Source organism: Lissotriton vulgaris, chromosome 3_1 (assembly GCF_964263255.1).
Source record: "Lissotriton vulgaris chromosome 3_1, aLisVul1.2, whole genome shotgun sequence".
NCBI classification, from domain to species: Eukaryota; Metazoa; Chordata; class Amphibia; order Caudata; family Salamandridae; genus Lissotriton; species Lissotriton vulgaris.
Window position 1 is genome coordinate 1,509,046,121 of NC_141689.1, and position 21,804 is coordinate 1,509,067,924.

The window sequence follows — 21,804 nt, forward strand, 5'->3', positions numbered from 1 at the left end:
AGGGATTGCCTCTTGTTTTCCAAAGTCTTAGGGACATAAAAGACTTCCTGCAACCCTGCTGGTCTCTGCCATCTGTGAGTCCTACCCGTGCCTGAGGTGCCCTCTCCAGTCATGGGTCTCAGAAGCAGGTTCTGCAACTGATTTCCGTAAAAAAGGACACATTGCCTCAACTCTGTGAAAATGTCTGCATCATCGCGCTTCAACGCAGACGCAGAGGTGGCTTAACGACAGCAGACACACAGCCTGTGCGGCTCAACACTACGCGGCTCGACGACGATGCAGTAGACTCTCGACGTCGACAAAACCTCCATCCGAGGAGTTTCTTCAGTGGGACCTGACTGGATCCTGTAGCCAGCCAGCACTTCATCAAGGTCGGACTGAACTTTGAATTTGCACACGTCTCTCGCGACCATAAGTAACTTTTTGACCGCTAGTGGCATCTAACCACTGTTTTCACATTTAGTCTTTAAAAAGTCACAATTCAACTTCTACTTATTGGATTTTTATTGTTTTGGTCTTCCTTTACTCAGATACATATTCTGAATTTTTTCTAAACCTATGTGGGGCTTTTTTGTGGAGTTTTTACTAAGTTACTGTAATTTACCTGTCGCACAAATACTTTACACATTGCCTCTTAAGTTTAGCCTGACTGCTGTGTGCTAAGGGTGAGGGTGAGCACAGGTTAACTTAAGGTGTGTATCTGACTTACACTGACTAGGGTGGAGGTCCCTACTTGAACACAGTGCATAACTCTGGCAACTAGAGATCCCCTTTCTAACACCCTGCCTATCTATATCTCTCTGTGATCATGTGTCAGCACTATCTAGGCCATGTAGACATATTGGGTACTAAAGGGAGCAAATGCACTGCAGTACAAATAACATTAATTTCTGGTACTGGTTGTATTTTAACTCCAGATTATCACCATGGTGGTAGCTTAAGAGAAGTAACATAAGCAAAGTGTTGTGCACCCTTCCTGCCAGTGTTATTACCCCTTGCGCAGGGTTTTTCACGAGCAGGACAACTACAAGTGCACAAACCACAGTAATTCAAGAAGCACTCTGCTCCTACTGGAAGCAAGTGCTATGCAACAGATTTAAGCAATTACATATTTAACCCTTTGAATGCTGATGACGGAACCGCTCTGTCATCAGCTGCGGTGGCGCTGTGCTGATGACAGAGCGGTTCCGTCATGGCCCGCCCGCCGCTCATGCGCGGCGGGAATTCGGCGCCTACGCTGAGCGTTCTATTGAGCGGGCGGGGCCATAACGGAACCGCTCCGTCATAAGCACAGCGCAACCGACACTGGTGACGGAGCGGTTCCGTCAACAGCATGCGCCCGCCGCTCTACCGCCCAGCCCCCTTAGCACTGCGGCGGAGTAGCCGCCACAGTGAAGGGGTTAAATGACACAGTTTGATGGCAAAGAGGCGCTGCAAAAGGGATGTCAAAAAGGTTTTTGTTTCACATGGCAGCAGCAGGAGGAGCGAAGGGGGCCTAAAGCTGGTCTATGTAGCCTATATCTTATATGTGTGCCTACATCGGAAGTGCAGAATTCAAATCTATTTCTAGAGCTGCACATCAAGATCAAATCTGTACAAAAGTTCTAATTGCAAAAATCTTCGTCTGAAATTGCTAATGAGAAACCAAAAAACCTAGATGAAGCCAACTAAGGGATGCAGTACAATAATCCCCCACCGCCATTAAAAAACACATAGCAGATTAGGAATAAAACCATATCTAACTACGGCTCAGTTGATGCCCAATTATGTTGGCAGTAAAACCTAATGTCCCTCTAAAAAGCACATGGTCTACTGGCTTTACTATTCAATAATTAACCTCCAACTGTGGATCACTGCAGTGCTCCTCATAAGGTGACCTTTGATCCGAACTGTCTCATAGAGGAGCGCCCATACTTTCAGAACAGTTTGTTCGAAGATCACTTCCAACCAGCGATCGAAGTGCATGGGAACAATGTGGGAACTGTGATCCTGGTTACAAAGATGGCGTGGTCAGGGAGTGTGTGGGCAGGGCCAGAGACGTGGCTAAAAAGAAGAACACAGTCTGTAATGTTTTGGGTGGCGTTTCACCACACAATATAATGCATACAATTTAAATGGAAAATAAATGAAACAAATGTAACTGTGGGATATGTATTTTTTTAGATTGGACAGCTTGGTTGGTTTATGTGATCACTTCAGATGGCTTTGGGTGTAAATGGATGGCCACTGATTTGAATCCTGGTCAGTGCACTGGAGAAACAGAAACGTGTATTTGAAGGGCTAAGTGTTCCAAGCCTGTGACAAAAAGCACTATGAATAATTAAGTCATTAGTTTAAAAAATGTATTACACACAGCACCAGATTGGCTGCACGCAGTATAGGTAGGCAGTCGCGAGATGCGCAAAAAGACTTTGGTTCAATGTTTGCAGCTTTTTCAAAATTTTTGTTTTCAGTAATACGCTGATTGTAAAACTTTGTTGATCAGGCACCTAACCCCAAAGAAAGCAGCTGGACAGGACGGGATTCCTGGAGACCTGTTGATAGCGGAGCCGCAGGCTTGGGCTAAATTAATCGCTACTATAATGAATTTGATCACCAGGGGTCACCAGGTGCCAGACTCCTGGAAAGGGGCAGAGGTAGTAACCGTGTTCAAGAAGGGGGTAAGAGACGACCCTGCGAACTACAGACCTATTAGTCTGATAGACATAATTCAGAAAGTGGTCGGCAGGGTCATCATCTCAAGAGTAGGAGATTGGATGGAGGAGGCCAGTATTCTCTCTCACCTACAGGCGGGGTTCAGAAGAAAGGTAGGCACGATGGACCAGGTCTTTCGTTTTTTTGTTATCTATTGGAAGGCAGTTACCATCAAGAAAGGCAGTTTATATATGGCCTTCATAGATCTCAAGACGGCTTTTGACCTGGTCCCCCGGGCAAAATTATGGGAGATTCTAGGAGAGATGGGTTTCCCAAGTGGTCTCCTGAACCTTATCGTAAAGCTCCACGAGGGGAATTACGCAAAGGTTAGATGGGGACCCCAGGGACAATTGACAGAGAGGATCCCTGTGCGGAGAGGAGTACGTCAGGGATGTGTTATGGCTCCGACCCTCTTCTCCCTATTCGTGAATGGAGTGGTGGACCATCTGAAGGGGGAGGAGACGGATGCCCCATCCCTGGCGGGGGAAAGAATCCCCACTTTACTCTTCGCCGATGACACCATATTAATCTCCAAATCCCCAGTGGGTCTACAAAAACTCTTGAACCGGTTTAGCTCCTTCTGTACCGCCCGAGGCTTAACCATCAATACCTCAAAAACTAAATTGATGGCACTCTCCCCCTCTAAAAGATTCAAAAATAATTTCCTGCTTAATGGTGTCCCTTTGGAGCTGGTTGAGTCTTTTGACTACCTTGGTGTCCGGATAAACAGCCGAATGACCTGGAAGGATCACTTGGCCAAAATGTTACTCAGTCATCAAAGAGTATCGGGGGTGATTCTGAGGGAAGTCCGTGAATCATGTAGTAAACCTGTCTCCCCGGCCATGGCCATATACGAGGGTCAGATTCTCCCAGCTGCATTATATGGCTCTGAACTTTGGGGGTTCGAAAATGTATCAGATCTATCGACAGCGGAAAATAATTTTCTAAGGAAGGTGGTGGCTCTTCCTGCTTCCACCCCACTAATTCCCCTGAGATCAGATCTGGGCAGAAGAGCATTTAAGGACTTGGTAAGGCTACGCCCGTTGCTCTTTTGGACCCGTTTAAGAAGAACGGAAGAGCTTGCAAAATATGCTGAGGGGCTGGACGATCTTCTTTTACTGGACACGGGGAAAAAAATTGGATGGTTGAATAAATTGAAAGACTTGGTTCTTAAGTTAGGGCTAAGAGATGCTTGGGAGTCACAATCGCCGCCACCAAAGGATGTGATCAAAAAGTTATACTGGGACTGGGTTCAGAGTAATGTGTCGAGGGCCACGGATGGGGGCTCACTCACGGACCAATTTTTGTTATTTAAATGTGTGAGGAAATTGGAACCCTTCCTCGACCTGATAACTAAACCCTTTGATCGCGCACTATACCTAAAACTGCGATATGGGACGCTTCCGGTGCATGACTTTATGGTGAGGTGGTCAAACTCTGGTGCCCCCCTGCGCTCATGCCCTGGCTGTGTAGCACCAACAGAGTCTGTGGCCCATCTATTTTTTGCCTGCCCAGCTTATAAAGGGGCGCGGAAATTTTGGCTGAAACCTGTCTGCAGGGAACTGGGGTTGAGGTGCCATAGACAGGCTCTTCGTGTACTCTCCACGGACTCATCATCTTCCTTTATGATTTGTGGGGTAGCAAAGTTCTTGGGAAGTGCATGGATGACGCGATCCCGCTTACTGAAACTGCAGTCGGGGGGCCCAACGGTCTGATGCCATATCTGCTGGTAGCAAATTGGTGATTGTGTTGCACCTTATTCTTTTACTGTATTTTAATATTTTATTGTGTATTGGAAATGTATTTTATATGTATTCTTTTATGGTGATCAAGTTGCCGAATAAAGATATTCAATAATAAGTTTTCATTAAAAAGACACATGCCAAATTCCATCAATCAAGGCAGAAACTGACTCCCAAGCATCTTTTCGATTTGCCGATTAACCCACTGCACATATTTACCTTTCTTTCAGGTAGCAGGCACCATGTAGAGAAGGCTTGCTTCTTCTATAGCTAATTCTCCCTTCTCTCCTTTCACATTAGAGGAGTCCATTCTCTCCTTTTAAGCCTGCGCCATTCATCCGTTCAGGGACGGTTGTTTTTATAAAATAAAAAGTGTGGGAACTATCCAGATCAAATTAATTAAGCTTGGAAACGTCGTTCCCCTGCCCACTTCGATCTTAGTTTCCAACTGGCAAAACTTGTTGCATTTATTCAAAGTTCTGCGTGGACTGGATGTATGATTTTGACCCTCCATTAATGGACATGCCTCAATCGCCGTCACAAAATGAGCAACAGGATTGATGTGGTCGAGAGTCAAATTAAAACTTGCATGAACAGACAAAACCGTGGATATTGCAATGTTTTTTTCCTTCACGTAGTGTGGCTCTTATGCATCTGCGCACCCCCTCTTCCAGTCAGCCTGGCACCCTGCCAGGCTCCTCCGCCAGCTCGGTAATGCCTGCTGTGCCTGGTTGGTGATGCCATTTTCCTGGTTTTCCCAACCCACTACTATTTACTTCTGTCTATTCTAAGACTGTAGTGTGCACTGGGAGGCTGCCCCCTGCAGTGCTTTTTCTTGTCAAACAGAGTTGTGCTGTCAATGTTCCTTTCGGTACAAAAGGGGGTGGTGATGGACGGAGCATCTGTCAATGTTCCTTTCACCAGGTTCCAGCCTCTCCTGTCTTTGTGCGCTCTCCTGCTTGAATTTGTCACCACACAAACAAACCTCCACCGTGTACTAGGATGAAACATTTAGGATGGCAGGAGCTAGTTTGCCATTTTGGAATTCCAACACACGCTTGCCTCAGAGCCTCGTGTTCATCAAAGCAGCAGTCCTCCCCTAGTAAGCATTGTACATTTCCTTTGGCTAGTTTACGTGGCTGAGAAGCCACTGCAGCCATTCTGTCCAACCATCCTTCTCTGTGAAACATGTGGAACATATTACTGTAGTGTGTTTAGTTTGTATATTTCACAGATCACTGCACCGTGTCGGCAACCATGTGCCAGTTCTGTGCTGCTTTGTCAACCCTTTATTTCCTGAACAGTTTTACCAAAACAACCTCTGCTGGGTGGATCTTGCCAGTTCCGAGTGTATGTTCATCACTCGTTCTGAGGGTTTTTGATGACAGATAACACACACCACTAATGCTGTACTATACATTTCAATAATTCACACAATGCAATGTTTAAGAATAGTGATTATTATAAAAAATGAATAACATTTTAATTATAAAAACATGTCTGTGAGTCTCTCTTTTGGCTTATAGAATTCTTAGTTTTTAATATACAATTTTGAGGGCTGAGAAATGTTAAGAGAAAGACCTAGAGATCTATTGTGTGTTTAAAAAAAAAGTAAAACCAACATGTCTCAGTCTTTCTTTTAACATTTTTCAGCACATAAAAAGTAATCATTAAAACAACCACAAGGGGGTTCTGTACAACAGCTGAAGAGCATAGAGTTCCGGCTAAGAGTGCTTTACAAAATTATGGTAAGTTCTCCTCCGGTCATGGATTTAATGACCCAGGAGACGTACTTTTTTTAATGTCGCTGGGGACTGCTATAATTCTTGCAGCTCCTCCCCAACATTACAAATTGTGTGGTGGTGCCCCTGCCCTTTGTAAGGACATCACCAAGCTAAAAAAAGAAAAGTAGATCGCACCCATAAGGCATTATGGGGCTCTCTGTCATGGAGCAGTGAATAATAAATGAGCAGCTCCTGCTGCTCATTTCGTTTTCATCTTTGTAAATATTTTTGTGGGTGGTCCGGTGCTTACAGAGGACACCAACAAGTTTTATTTTAGTTGTGGGCCACAGATCCCAGGGTCCCAGCGGCCCCAGCCAGCACAAATCATGTGTGCCAGTGGGAGCCAACGTTTTTTTTAATGAAGTGGATGCTTTAGTGTCCACTCGGAGCACCCACAACTCCTAGTTGCGGGAGCTGGCCGTTAGCTTTTGGTGGTGGGCGGCACCCACCCGGGGCACCCACACTGCTGGGGTCATTGGGGGTGGGGGTGCTAGGTATCAAGGCACTCGCGGCTCCAGCCAGAAGCATCTTGGGTGCTGGTGGGAGTTGACACTTTATCTTTGCTCCCACTCGGACGGGAACAGCCTTTTATAACTGGGAGCAAAGTTGAAGTCCCTGTCCAGGAGAGTGCAGGAAGGGTATGCCCGCACTCTCCCAGGCAGCGAACCACAGTGTCCTGGGGGTGACCTCCCTAGGACACTGTTCGGTACTGGCCACGGAGATGGGATCCCTAGGGCCAATAACAGTACGGGGAGGAAGCGCCTTCTCCCCTTGTTTAAGAAATGTGTTCCTGGGGTGTGGCCTTACAGTGGCATCGGGAGGGAGGCCATGTGCACCCTCCCTATTATTTAGTATTCAGGACCAAAGGATGGAGTCCCTGGGGCCCGATAGTTGCTCAGGAAATGGGCCCACATATCCCCCTCCACCTTTTTTTACCCCAGGGGAAGGGGTCCTTGGGGCCCAAGAGTGGCTCAGGAAGTGGGGCCCCACTCATGCCCACCTCCCCAAAACTGTATATATATTTACCTCTGGGCCCTGGCTCCCACTACGGGTCATAATATTTAAAAAAATATATATATGGACACAATTTTGGCTGCAAAAATATTTTCATATATATATATTTTCATTTTGGTCCTGAATTTAGTTGGTATATTTCCCTGCACATACCTTTTAACCAATACCCAGCTAACCACGGAATAAAGTTTTTTTGTTTGGTAAAGCTGTTTGGTAGTTTTTTAAACTCACTTTTTTCATACACTTTGTCACAAAAAAAATCCCGCTCCGCAGTAACCTGGCGTTGCAGCACACCAGGGAGGCATTCGGCTTCTCCTGGTGGGCCCGATGATGAAGCATGTCACCACCCAGGGTGGTGAGTGAGGGCTTCCAAGAAATCCCTGAGAAATTCTTGCTCAGGTTGATTTGATTCTCTTTTCTTATCTGTGCTGGACACTACTATCCCTGTGTGGGCACTCTTCTGTTGATTGTAACGGATCTACATCAAATCATTAAAAAAAACATGCTTTCAGGAGCATAATCTAGCTTCCTATAAAATTTGGTGTAATTCCATTGAGGAATATTTGTGGTATCGTGTCCCAAAGAAATCTTTGGAAAATGCATAGGGAAATTTGGTTTGGAACCCCCTTTATTTCTAAGCCCCGCTTGACGGATCACCTTGAAACTTTCCGCGAAGGAGCAGAGGCAGAAGTACTTTTGATTTTTGGAAAATTTTGCGAAGCTTCGTCATATGGTGCCAAAGTTATAAGAAAACCAAAAAAAGCTCTTTCTATGTAAACGAAGACCTAACTGTTGACTGGCGACTGCCAGTGGGTAATAGGTAAAAAAATATCTTCATGCAGTTGCTTTTTCTCTTTCCAAGAAGAACAGACCAGCATTACCATTTAATCTACTGCACTGAATTATTTTTGATCTGCAAACACATCCTATCCAGGCACATCATGGTCAGAGTTTGGGACAGTAGTCCTGGCCGGTCTTTGCCCCGTGGTGATCGCAGTTTTTGTTTTGTTGATTTTTTTGTTTTTTTACGGGGAGGTGCACACCCTCACCTACCCCCGCATATCCTTGCTGGCTTCCCACTGTACCCACAGGCATTGCCCTACATACAACTGCTGCGCTGGTTATTAAGCTCTGCAGTGCAGGCAGTGAATATTTTTAAATGTATCAAGCAGCATTGAGCCCCACGGTTTGGAAATCCCAGATAGTGGAACAGTTTCTACTCTGTTCCTCCTGAAGTCAGTGGCGTAACGATAGTTGAGGGGGGCCCCTGCTAGGTACGTGGAGGGGCTCTTACGGACTCTATCAGGAGCTCTTCAGACAATGTGCCCCCTGGAGCTTGCCCCCTCTCACACTGCAGGGGCCTGTGTTATGCCCCTGCCTGAAGTATCACCGAGAATATTAGGCAAGGTAAGAATGCAGCTGCATTGGATAATTTTTAAGGCTCAGTGTAAGGTATCTTTCCGCTTACGCATGCAAATTCAATGATAGGATGTTAAATGCTACTTTTGATGCCTTCAAGTGGAGTTGTTTGCTAGATTTTCTTTACATATTTTTTACCTGGAAAGTTGTTTAGATGTATTTGTATGGGTTTCTCTTAATAATTCATACTGCACTAGTTTGCTACGTGCCACTCTGAATCTAGATGGCTCCTTGAGAAATCTATCACATAAAAGCAAGAGGGACCATTATTTTAACTATGCTTCTTGGATCAAAAGCCTCCTTTCGTGTGCAAACCCTGCACAACAATCCCAGATAGGTTTTAGTCCATGTATATATGATGCAGATTTCCTATTTACATAGGGAACATGCAGTTGCTTTAGGAAACATGACCAGACTGTGAATTCTGTCTACAAGCTGACTGATCAGGAATTGTAGAACAATATTCCTGAAACTGCCTGGCTACCTTAAATGTGACAAGCGGGCCCAGGCTTGGTTCATAGGGTGCAAATCACACCTTGGATCTCCCGTTCAACTCTGTTCCGCCTCTTCAATCCACTTCCTCATGTGTATGGCTTCAAGTCCATTTTTCTGAACCCAATTTAAATTGTAGACTAACTGAGCGTTTGGGGTGAAGAAACCATTCCGTGAAGACAGCTGCTGGATGGCTTCCATTAGACGATAGTCAAGGACGTCTCTATTTCCCTTCAAGCTGAAGCACTCCACGATTTTATATTTTAAATGGTGTGAATTAGAAATAAGATTTCTTCACCATTGTATCTTCAGATTGTATCTCAAGTAAAAACAAAAACGACATGTACTTTCAAACTCCAAACAAAACATAATTTTAAGTAGTCCTTTAACAGCCAACGTACAAGGCCACTGGACTGCAAGCTCACACCCTGCTCATTGGACTGCAAGCTTATGCTCTGCTCATCGGACTGCAAGCTTATGCCCTCCTCATTGGACTGCAAGCTTATGCTCTCCTCATCGGACTGCAAGCTCATGCTATGCTCATCGGACTGCAAGATCATGCTATGCTCATCGGACTGCAAGCTTATGCTCTCCTCATCGGACTGCAAGCTTATGCTCTGCTCATCGGACTGCAAGCTCATGCTCTGCTCATCGGACTGCAAGCTCATGCTCTGCTCATCGGACTGCTAGCTAATGCTCTGCTCAACGGACTGCAAGCTTACGCTCTGCTCAATGGACTGAAAGCTTACACTCTGCTCATCGGACTGCAAGCTTATGCTCTGCTCAAAGGTCATGAAGTAATCAAATACACCCCAAAGCCAACAGCCAGCATATCACAAATTCCTTTAGCTCTTTGGAGGCATCCCGAGGTCAGGCACAGATGGTCTATGATTCAGGCTTGGAATGAGAATACAGTTGTACTCAGTGACTTCTTCTCCTACTCCAAAGAAGACCATCTTTGGGCAGGGTGAGTGAAAGACCAAACCTGTGCCTGACCTCAACCAAGCATAATTCAGAAAATAGGAGTCACCTACACCTTTTGTTGCTTTTTTCACCATCAATATCCCAATTCATTGGCCAGTTTCTTAAATCCCGAAAAACACTGATTCATGGCCAATCGCATTGATGATGAATACACAGGATTTGTATGTGCTCCCGCAAAGATAGTAGAGTATTTGTGTTAGAGATGTTAATAAGAGGAACAAGCATTTAAGCCTGAAAATGACAGCATTTAAGCCTGAAATTGACAGCAATGTCTAGTAAAAGCCCTTGTACTAGGGCCGAAGCCCTTTGTACAGTTAAACATATGTGTAATTTTTTGCTTCAGTTAACTCCTATCCAGATGTGAGACTCATTTAGGGCACTAGAAATTGACTAAATAGTTGCCTTGAGCCTCCTGCATGATGAATGGCAAAAGCTTCAGTGCAGTAGAACTATATCTTCACTGCAAGGTGCTCTATAGCGGTGAGTAATATGGTAGACATAGGTAATGCAAGCGCTTTCGACAAAGGTGAGTCAGCACCACAAAAACTCCCTGCTCGACTTAGTGTCCATTTATAAAACTAAGGTAGATATTTGTGTAGTTAAGTTTTACAAATAGATTTCAACAAAAATTGGAGGAATACATAAATAAATCAAGTATTGGCTTATAGGGTGAACTCCATATTTCCCAACAATCAGGATGACATTTCTTGTGAAAATACATTATATGAGATGCAGGGCATGAGCAGCACGGGGACTGGCCTGAGCGGGCTGAAAAGATGCTCTGCTCAGGTCAGGGAGTCTGTGGGGTTTTTCCAGCCCGGCTGGTCAATGCAGCTGGGCTGGAGAAACCTCAATGTCCATGTGTGTTTTGGTCGGCCTGAGACGTCTGGCCAAAACACACATGCGCACATAACACTACTCTTCCCCCTCCCAGGCCTCGGCCCCACCCTTCACTACAGCACTGGCTTGCAGCCGACAAGGAATAATAAAAACATGCTACAACATAATTTTATTTTTAATTTGTTGTCTCTGAGCCAAGTGGTGGGGCGACGCTCTTCTGCCATTGCGGAGAAGCCACCACTGTTAACAACCCTTCCCTCCCCCAGCACCATCCCAAGCCACGCCCCTGCACTTACCTTTTCAGCAGCAGTATTACGGCGTTAGCAGTGCTGGCGTCCAGCCCTGTGGTGGGCTCATCTAAGAACAAGATGCTGGGGTCTGTAATCAGCTCCATCCCGATGTTGGTCCGTTTTCTCTCGCCACCAGATACACCTCGTGTGAACTGCGTGCCCACCTAGAGCAAGGAGGCAGCAAGCACAAGTCACTAACGCGACTCTCATATATTCAAACTATGCTGGACCAGTAAGGGAATCACGACTTTGATCTAAGAGGAAGGTGACTTGCAAACACCCTGTCTGATGCATGTTGGACAAAGAACGAAGGAGAAATGTGTTCACTCCTTGAAAGAAACCAATCCATTCACTGACAAAATATCCTATATGTGTGGGCAATTTAAATAGAGCTACCCAATTAAAACAAGTGTTTATTTTCTAAATTGACAGCGTCATAAAAGGTTTTTCGGAAGTTACAAGAGTAACAAAATATTTTCTTAAAAGACAAAAAGCGCAGTACTGGATGGAGCTTCCTAAACAACACCACTAAAGGATAATGCATGTTTTTTACAGCAGCAAACGTTTGACAATGGAATCTTTCAGTTAAATTGTGCTCATTGTTCAAATAGCAGTATTCAGCTTTTTATGGAAATTACCCCAAGGGAACCACAATATTAGCAGTACTGCAAGGAAACACTGGAGGAACACTATTGTGTTTTTTAGATCTGGGCAAAGAAGGCTGGACACAAAAATGAAACACAGAGCATGGCTTTCAGTGCTAATTTGAGAAGTTCTATATTTTGCATTGGTCAGAAGTCTAAAAAAAAGTCCCTCCCCATGATCATAGTAAGGAGCTGCCCTGATACGAATATTACCTCCGGCACTTCTCATGGTGACGGTGCATAGTCACAGTAGGAACTAAAGCAGCAATCACATCTACCACCACAGCAAAGACACCAACAGTCAGGACAGCAGCAGCCACAGGTGCCAATATATCAGGAAAAACAGCAGCAACTACAGCTGAATTTACAGCGGGGATCACAGTTGTCGCTACGCCAAGGGGAACTGTGAACACGGCTGAGAACACAGCAGGAAATAGTTTTTACCTCAGCAGGGATCAGAGCAAAAAGAACAGCAGTCATAACACTAGCAAAACAAGCATTGGCATAGCCAATAGGTCTCGCCTTTGGGACCTTATAAGTTTAGCCATACAGCAGATAATTCCCTATTAGCATACCCACACACTCAACATTTTCAAACAATCCTGCTGTGATCAGAGGCCAAACAGTTACATGATGAATAGCCTGCATTAGCGCACAGCCAGAACAACCCCCTTTCTAGAGAGCGTTTTCAACGTTATGGTGCCGTAAAAATATTCAATGTCAAAGTGAGATGTCACAGGGTAGAAGTCGATTCCTCATTAAAAAACAAAAGAAACACTTAAGTTTTCTTTTAAGGACGAAAGAAGCCAGGGGACTTAAGCTGAGAGTAAGAGAACAAAACATACTGAGTCTTTGCTCCCAATAGCATGCTCCATTTAAAGCCTGCTTGCTTCCCTGTTGTAATAATACAGGTTGAAGGCAGTACAACCGCAAGCTTCTGAGCGACGGCCTGTAAATCCAGGCTGGTAACACTGTATTGTACTGGCAAAAGGGCAACAACTGGGTACATTTTGACAATTTGTTTTGATTAAAAAGGCCAAATCCAAATCTTACGAATTCGACAACGGTTCTTCTTGCAGACCAGGGTCTTCTTCAATGAAGACATCAATGTTACACAAACCTTCCATGCCCACAAAATGTCCAGTCGCCATCTTGAAAAGAGCAAATGACTGAAATACCGTTACCGTCGCCATGAAGCATGCTTTACCCATGGACCCAAAACTGTAATGTGATCCCTCAAGTCTCCGAAGCGAAACTGCCAACGTAACAATATTATTGAAAATATAACTTCAACCAATAACGAATCAAACGGTTTTTCAAACTAATCATTAGCAGGACAGCCACCGTGAATTATTTGCTCTTTATATGATCTGCATAAGTCACTGAAATGCAATGACAAATCTGAGTCGGAAATAACACTGTGCACGGCTGAGTGTAGTTAAGTGGACGTGCTGATTGTTTTTCATTGCACATTGTTTACTGCTTCTTATGCCAAAAACCAGGCTGCCCAACTTTATACAGCTATTTTCGACTTTGCCCAAAAATAAAAGCAAAAGCATAGCATTAGAAGTAACAGACCAACCAAATATGGGTTCAATCATTTCCTGCAATTGCTTTGGACACCTTATTTAAAAAAAACTCACACTACTAACAAGCCCACACAAAACAACAAGCGCGGCCGCTAACGTGAAAGCGATCGCACTGTGTTTAATTAGTAACCTGATCCACGACGAGGAATGCAGCTGCCTCCCATGCAGTGGGAGTGAACCTTTTGAGAAGAGGTGGGACATGTACCTGCCTTTGGCCATTTGCGTGCTTTCATTATTGAAAGACATTATTGAAAGCCAATCCAATGTGTAGGAGGAGTGAGACCCACACGGAGAAGTTTAGAGTGCTCACAAGAAGCCTTCCATAGAGGAACGCATGCGCACTGCGCTAGGCTCGACCTAAACAGTTGTGACCACAGCCACGACCACAGTAACAGCTGCAACAATAATATGAGCACAGCTAGGGTCATAGTAGTGACAACAGCTTGACCATCTGTAACCACATAAGGGGCAGCATTAGTAGTGACAGCTACCACTAGCAGCAGCAACCACAGCTATAACCACAGTACAGATTACAGTTGCAATCAAGACAGGAAAAGGCGTTGCCACAGAGGGTACCACATAGGTAATAAGTGTAACCACATTCGGGACTACCACAACAATGATATTTAACCCCACAAAACGAACCACGATAGCAGTATCTGACAAAGCAGAGAACATGATTGCATACTGGTGACAAACAACAACTGTCATCACAGGAGTGAGGACCATAGCATTAACCACTTCTGTAATCACAGCAGCAGCCACAACTGCCCTCAGGATCGGGACAACAGCAGCAACAACAGCTGCCAACGAGCCAGAAACAACAGCAGTGAAAACAGTTGTAAAAACAGGAGGCACAACAGCAGATACCACCACAGCACGTTAGCAACAAATGTGCCAACACCAACCACAACAGCTGCTTCAACACTCAATACTAAAGCAGCAGCAACACCTGGCAAAGCAGCAACAACAGCTGGAAGGACATCAGTGACCACAGTTGTAATGACAGTAGGGATTGCAGATACCAACAAGACAAGCACCAGATCAGGGACCGCTGCAGCCACCACCACATCAATAGCAATGGTGTCTACCACAGCAGTGCCAGGGCAACTTGTTGCAACACAGGTAGTGACACCAATCACTACCAGAGTAGCAACAAGGGCTTTCAGAGCAGTTGTAACAGCATCAGTGGCCAAAGTAGCAACCATAGCTGCCAGCATGACAGGGCAACATCAAGAACAGTAGGCTTCATGACAGCACAGACCTCTTCTGAAACAACAGCTGGGATTACAGCAGCAACAACAACTACCAAACAGCATGGAACCCAACAGCTACCACAGCTGTAACCACAGAAGGGGTCACTGCAGCAACCACAGCATGGAAAATACCAGCAACAACATCATTGACACAGAAGGGGCCACAGCATGAACTCTGCAGTGACAAAAGCTATCTCTATGGCAGGGATAACAGCCGCAACAACAACTACCAGCAAGGCAGGGGAAACAGCATAGACAACAACTGTATTCACAGGAAGGACAAGGGCATCAACAGATACCAAAACAGAACACCAGCAGTGACAACAGCTGCCACCACAGGAGTGGAAATCTTGAATTAAACCCAGCTACTGGTTACTACTGTGGGCATCAATTCCAGTCCATCGTTTCTTGCTCACTGTACCACTATGGACATGGGCAATATGCAATTCGTCTTTGTACCTGCTGTAACAGGAATGATAGTTTGTAATACCAAGCTGTGTCCTTTCTGAACAAGTAAACAAGCAACCAGAGGTCCCTTTTGACCTGATAGCAACCTCAGGTTGCTTAAGGTATTGCTTGGGTCCTACGAGTATACCAGAACATGTCAATGAGAGGGGAAACAAGCACTGGCAAAGCCAAAAAGCCTGCAACGAATGTACATGAACTCAGAAGCACACTTATTTGTGCCTCATCCCTTTGTGCCTTGCATCATTCTGTGCCTCCTATGTAGGTACAATGTTTTTGTTCACCAAGCTTGCGGTGCCATGCAGCAGGTTACACTGTGGCAAAGCACAAATAGTCTGTGCACATTTGTATATACATTGTTTACAAACATGTGCACATTAAAGTCAGGCCTACTGGATTTACCAATCCTAGCTTTTAAAGTAACACGTGCTGAGGGTGGGCACACACACCCTATACACATCTACTACGTGTGTGGGTTAAAATGGTTCAGTACATATTTCAGACCATGGTCATCAGCTGCCTTTCTGCATGGAACCCAACATTCTAATGGCCTAAGTTAAAGGAGGATGGTATTGATAAATGGGCCAAGAACAGAGGCATTCCCATTTCACATGGCTGGTAAGATAACTGTTGATTTTGGATTTAGTGAGTATCAAGCAGTGGTAAGTCTTCCAGCTCCATAGGGATCAACACTAACTTGGACAAGAATGAAAACAGAAACAACTACCATTATACAGTATCTCCCAAGCACAGCTGGCTGTGCCTCCCCCTCTTGAAGACCATTACTAATACAGTGGAAGGTTTTCATGGAAATATGAGTATGGCTACCTTATGAAGTTGGGAACCACCAATAAGCAAATTTGGTAACTTGGCTCTTGGGCATCTGAGAATCACTGACTGTCCTACATTTCCGGGAGGAACTCCAAGAATTCTGCTCTTTTTTCTGATTTTTGTTTTGTGAATTGCCTCACTGAATCTTAATGCAGATGACTTACATAGTGTGTAGTTAACCTAAACATTCTTAATAGATGTGCTACATGGCTATAAAGGTTCATAGAGTATATGGTCATACTAGGATAAAGTAAAATCTTTCACACCATAGGACTTTTCAAACAATGTTTATAGTTATTGTCATGAAGACTTGTAGAGCGCTAGTTCACCCCAAAAGTTTCATTGTGATAAACCCTCAGGAAAGCATCACTATTTTAATGTCAATTGCTATCTTCCAGTGTCAAAGGCTTTCTTGAACAGGCTTTCAATACTCCTCTGAAATATTCAAGGGAAGTTACTGCCTGAATAGATGTTGGGAAAGAGTTTCATATCTTTGGAGTTCAAACTAAGAATCTGTGACCTCCTACTCTAGTTTAATGGTACCTGGGCGCCACTGGAAGATTGGTTGTGGAATAACAGAGCCCTAGTTGGGGTATACCAAGATATATGCAAACTAAGAAAATCTGGAGAACATTGCCCTAGTTGAGGTATACCTAGAGAGATGCAGCGTAAGAAAATCTGAGTTAAGCCATGGATAGCCTTAAAAATTAAGCAACAGACTTTAAATTTGATATGCTGTGCCACTGGCAAACAATGCAATTGCTTTGACAACTAAATAGTATGCGATCTACGAGGGGCCTTTGTCACCAGCTTAGCTGCAGCATTCTGAAGTATTTGGATACGCTTTAGATCACAGTCTGGTAGCCCTAGATAGAACCTATTAGCATAGTCAATTTTTCCTCCAAACATTGCTGCCATGACTGATTTCAAGGCTTCAGAAGAGAGGTATGGAGGGACCTACCTTGTTGTCCGAAGATTAACACTCCTTTTGAGACCACATTATGTATTTGCGGACTCATGGAGAGTTAGTGATCAATTATTATGCCCAGTCTTTTTGCCACCAATTTGGGCGAAGGAACGGAGCCCATTTCCCTGGGCCAGTAGAGATCTAACCAGGCTCTGGTGTGGCCATTAAGTACTACCATTACGTTTGTAGTTTTAAATAGTTTAAAGTAACTTTAATTATGGGTGGTGTTTGCAATCTAAAACTATTGTAGGTTTTGGTGCAAGAACTTGATACTTTCTGAGGTTACATGAAGTCAGAGGGCAGCTAATTAAGTTTACTTATCTCAACATCTAAAAATCATTATGTAGTCAGTAGAAATCTCAATACCTGAACAAGTAATGTCATAAATTACCTTTGAGTCTGCCACTTTGGTTAAACCGAGTTCTTTCATGATCTGATTGATTCTTTCATCTTTCTCCTTCTGACGAATGTTTCTAGGAAGCCGGAGTGCTGCTGAGAACTGCAAATTTTCCCTTACTGTGAGGGTCCCCATAACAACATCATCCTTGGAAGAAAGAGGGAATAATCTTTTTTCTGTTCACCATTCCAATGGCATAATCTTGTACTTTTTTTAAACAACACAATTTTATTTTACACATCTGCATTTGCATTAAGTGGAAACTCAGGTATATTTGCTGAAGTTTTGCACGGGTGCTCACGTGTTGCAACATAACACAAAACATAGCATTAATTTACTATGCAAGGGCCAGTGAGGGAGAACGAAATCACATCATGTTGAAAAAGGGCTCCCACAAACGTTAGTAAATATACAAAATCCTAGGAAATAAAGAAACTTAGAAAAGCCAAACATTTATATTATACAAAATATTACCTACATTACATAAAATGAACTATGTACACTTAATTTATGCAAAAACCTAAAGATGCTACCCTTGCTTCTTCCCATTTGTATATCAATTTCCCTCGGACATATCTGAATGACACACTTTGAGCCCAGAATTCTGGGCCTAAATAAGCCCAGCTTAAAGTGACACAATAAACATAAGTGTGCTTTAAAAAATAATTGTAGACCTTTATAAGGGAATGCTTACAGGCTCAGATTTTGATAGACTCCATACATCTAACATAGTGTATTACATAGGATTCTTTCCCAGATAGGTGCTATACCAGGGGTGTCCAAATTTATGTGCAAAAAGAGATACTTCTGTTCAATGAAAATCATCTAAGCTACTAATATTAGTATTGTAATAGTTAAAACAGACAAACCACATTAGGGGCCACCCCAAGAAAGATGACCACCTTGGTGCATCAGTCAGGATTGCCAAAAGTAATGGAAAAAGTCTTTATGAGTTTGGAATGCCTCTACATGGCTAATGTATGAGAGCCATTCCATTGGCACCAAGGTAATATTAGTAACAAGTCTCTCCAATGCTGCATAATTTATCACTCAAATGTCAGGTTTAAATATATTTTGGAAATTCAGCCATTTTTCTCCAAATGTAGGCTGATGAGTTCTGAAAGTATGCACATTTTCATTTCGAATACAGCCTTTTTAATTTTGGTATACATACATTAATTCAACAAAGCAAAAGTTTCTAAATTAGTAGGCTGGGATGCACACAGGAGAGCTATTTACAAGTAGATGGAGAGTTGAACACACGAGCGACTATCTGGAGATGTCTGTGCTATACTGAGAACAAGTGCAAAATTAAAAGTTTCTTGGCAGTTGTTAAAGGCTACTAAATTGTTGAGCTTTTAAGGGTTGATGCTTCTCTGGCTCTCACGTAGCTGTGACATACTGTATGTAGCTCACACAGAAGCCGGAAGAGAATCTATTTAGAAAGTACACGGACAATGTAAAACATATCTCCTAGCATTTAAAAGACACCTGGTTGTGGAAACGTTTCTCACTGTCTGGACCGGTTTTGTGAGATCTGACGAATTTTTACCTGGAAAATAGTTTCTATACATAATGCGAAATTTCTGAAATTCTTGAACCTAATGTAAACGTTGCGTGACAAGTGGCAGGCTAGTTAGTGGGTTTGTTCTTGGACAGTAGAAACAAACGCTCTTGAATCTTTCAAACGACACGCCTTCACAGTTTAAATGTCAAAAGTGTGGCAGCTGACTCAAAATAATTATCAGTCAGAAGAAAAACAGAAGCAAAGCATTTCCTCTTGTAGGATGTGTTCTATTACCTTCAAGAGGTTTTTTTTTCTGCCACCAATAGCATAATCTAATTAAACCCACGGTCTAATGCAAACGTGTGTTTTGGGACACCACGCAATCTATTTGGCCCTAAATAAACACAATTTTATTTTACACATCTGCATTTGCATTAAGTGGAAACTCAGGTATATTTGCTGAAGTTTTGCACGGGTGCTCACGTGTTGCAACATAACACAAAACATAGCATTAATTTACTATGCAAGGGCCAGTGAGGGAGAACGAAATCACATCATGTTGAAAAAGGGCTCCCACAAACGTTAGTAAATATACAAAATCCTAGGAAATAAAGAAACTTAGAAAAGCCAAACATTTATATTATACAAAATATTACCTACATTACATAAAATGAACTATGAACACTTAATTTATGCAAAAACCTAAAGATGCTACCCTTGCTTCTTCCCATTTGTATATCAATTTCCCTCGGACATATCTGAATGACACACTTTGAGCCCAGAATTCTGGGCCTAAATAAGCCCAGCTTAAAGTGACACAATAAACATAAGTGTGCTTTAAAAAATAATTGTAGACCTTTATAAGGGAATGCTTACAGGCTCAGATTTTGTTAGACTCCATACATCTAACATAGTGTATTACATAGGATTCTTTCCCAGATAGGTGCTATACCAGGGGTGTCCAAATTTATGTGCAAAAAGAGATACTTCTGTTCAATGAAAATCATCTAAGCTACTAATATTAGTATTGTAATAGTTAAAACAGACAAACCACATTAGGGGCCACCCCAAGAAAGATGACCACCTTGGTGCATCAGTCAGGATTGCCAAAAGTAATGGAAAAAGTCTTTATGAGTTTGGAATGCCTCTACATGGCTAATGTATGAGAGCCATTCCATTGGCACCAAGGTAATATTAGTAACAAGTCTCTCCAATGCTGCATAATTTATCACTCAAATGTCAGGTTTAAATATATTTTGGAAATTCAGCCATTTTTCTCCAAATGTAGGCTGATGAGTTCTGAAAGTATGCACATTTTCATTTCGAATACAGCCTTTTTAATTTTGGTATACATACATTAATTCAACAAAGCAAAAGTTTCTAAATTAGTAGGCTGGGATGCACACAGGAGAGCTATTTACAAGTAGATGGAGAGTTGAACACACGAGCGACTATCTGGAGATGTCTGTGCTATACTGAGAACAAGTGCAAAATTAAAAGTTTCTTGGCAGTTGTTAAAGGCTACTAAATTGTTGAGCTTTTAAGGGTTGATGCTTCTCTGGCTCTCACGTAGCTGTGACATACTGTATGTAGCTCACACAGAAGCCGGAAGAGAATCTATTTAGAAAGTACACGGACAATGTAAAACATATCTCCTAGCATTTAAAAGACACCTGGTTGTGGAAACGTTTCTCACTGTCTGGACCGGTTTTGTGAGATCTGACGAATTTTTACCTGGAAAATAGTTTCTATACATAATGCGAAATTTCTGAAATTCTTGAACCTAATGTAAACGTTGCGTGACAAGTGGCAGGCTAGTTAGTGGGTTTGTTCTTGGACAGTAGAAACAAACGCTCTTGAATCTTTCAAACGACACGCCTTCACAGTTTAAATGTCAAAAGTGTGGCAGCTGACTCAAAATAATTATCAGTCAGAAGAAAAACAGAAGCAAAGCATTTCCTCTTGTAGGATGTGTTCTATTACCTTCAAGAGGTTTTTTTTTCTGCCACCAATAGCATAATCTAATTAAACCCACGGTCTAATGCAAACGTGTGTTTTGGGACACCACGCAATCTATTTGGCCCTAAATAAACACACTGCCTCTCCATTTGAGTTCTTCTAAACAAGAGATTTACAAACTAGTATGTCCTGTTGGAGCGCACCAGTGTGCCCACGGACTGCGTCTGTGTCTTGGCGTGCCAACCACGCCAATAGTGTGCCTGTTTTGTCGCGTTCTCTGTGTACGCGAGCAGCGTAAGCACGGAAATTAAATTTCCGCAAGTCCGCTAGGGCTGTTGCATATTTTGTTTTGGCCTCGGCTACCTGTGCCGTTGTAGCCGACCGGGCATCCTCTTTTTTGGTGAGCATCGCCACCGAGCGTTCCGAGTCAGTGAGCGTGTGTTCGAGTGTGCGGCAGGCCCCCACTATTTGCTTGATACAGCCGCCTCTTACCATTACATTGAAAGCGTCCCATTCCACTAGCCTAGAGGTGGCAGTCCCGGTGTTTTGGGTGAAGTAATCTTGGACCGTGTGTGTGTTCGTGTCTGAATACCTGGTCTGTGAGGCAGTCCCTTGGGAGGCGCCATGTGGGCCCCGGAGGGTGGGATGGTCTCTAGCGTATATTTAGAATGTGTGCATCGTGGTCTGAGACTACTCGGCCTAGGTAGTCGTGTGTTGGACCTTGGGTATCAGTGACGGGGTGCAAAAAAACCTGTCAAGTCTAGTCCGCAAGTCATGTGGGATGGAGTGGTAGGAGTATAGCCGCGTGTGGGGATGGTGAGCCCTCCATGCATCTACGAGCGTCCAGTGGTTGACCCAACGGCGGAATCTTTCAGTTCGTGCCGTGAAGGTTGGGGTGGTGAGTTTTATTCCTGTCAAGTATTACGTCCA

The 21,804-nt window shown here is 43.5% G+C and overlaps 1 protein-coding gene across 4 annotated transcripts in view; it reads right to left on the reverse strand.

Moving 5' to 3' along the window:
- LOC147728083 (broad substrate specificity ATP-binding cassette transporter ABCG2-like) overlaps positions 1-21,804 on the reverse strand; it is a 756,857-nt gene that overhangs the window by 124,056 nt on the left and 610,997 nt on the right. For all 4 annotated transcript variants that reach the window (XM_086961967.1, XM_086961966.1, XM_086961968.1 and 1 more), the window contains 2 exons: positions 17,403-17,555; positions 11,266-11,423 (listed from right to left, as the gene is read on the reverse strand). In XM_086961967.1, the coding sequence (XP_086818093.1) occupies positions 11,266-11,423; positions 17,403-17,555 (311 nt within the window). The remainder of the gene's footprint in view (positions 1-11,265; positions 11,424-17,402; positions 17,556-21,804) is intronic.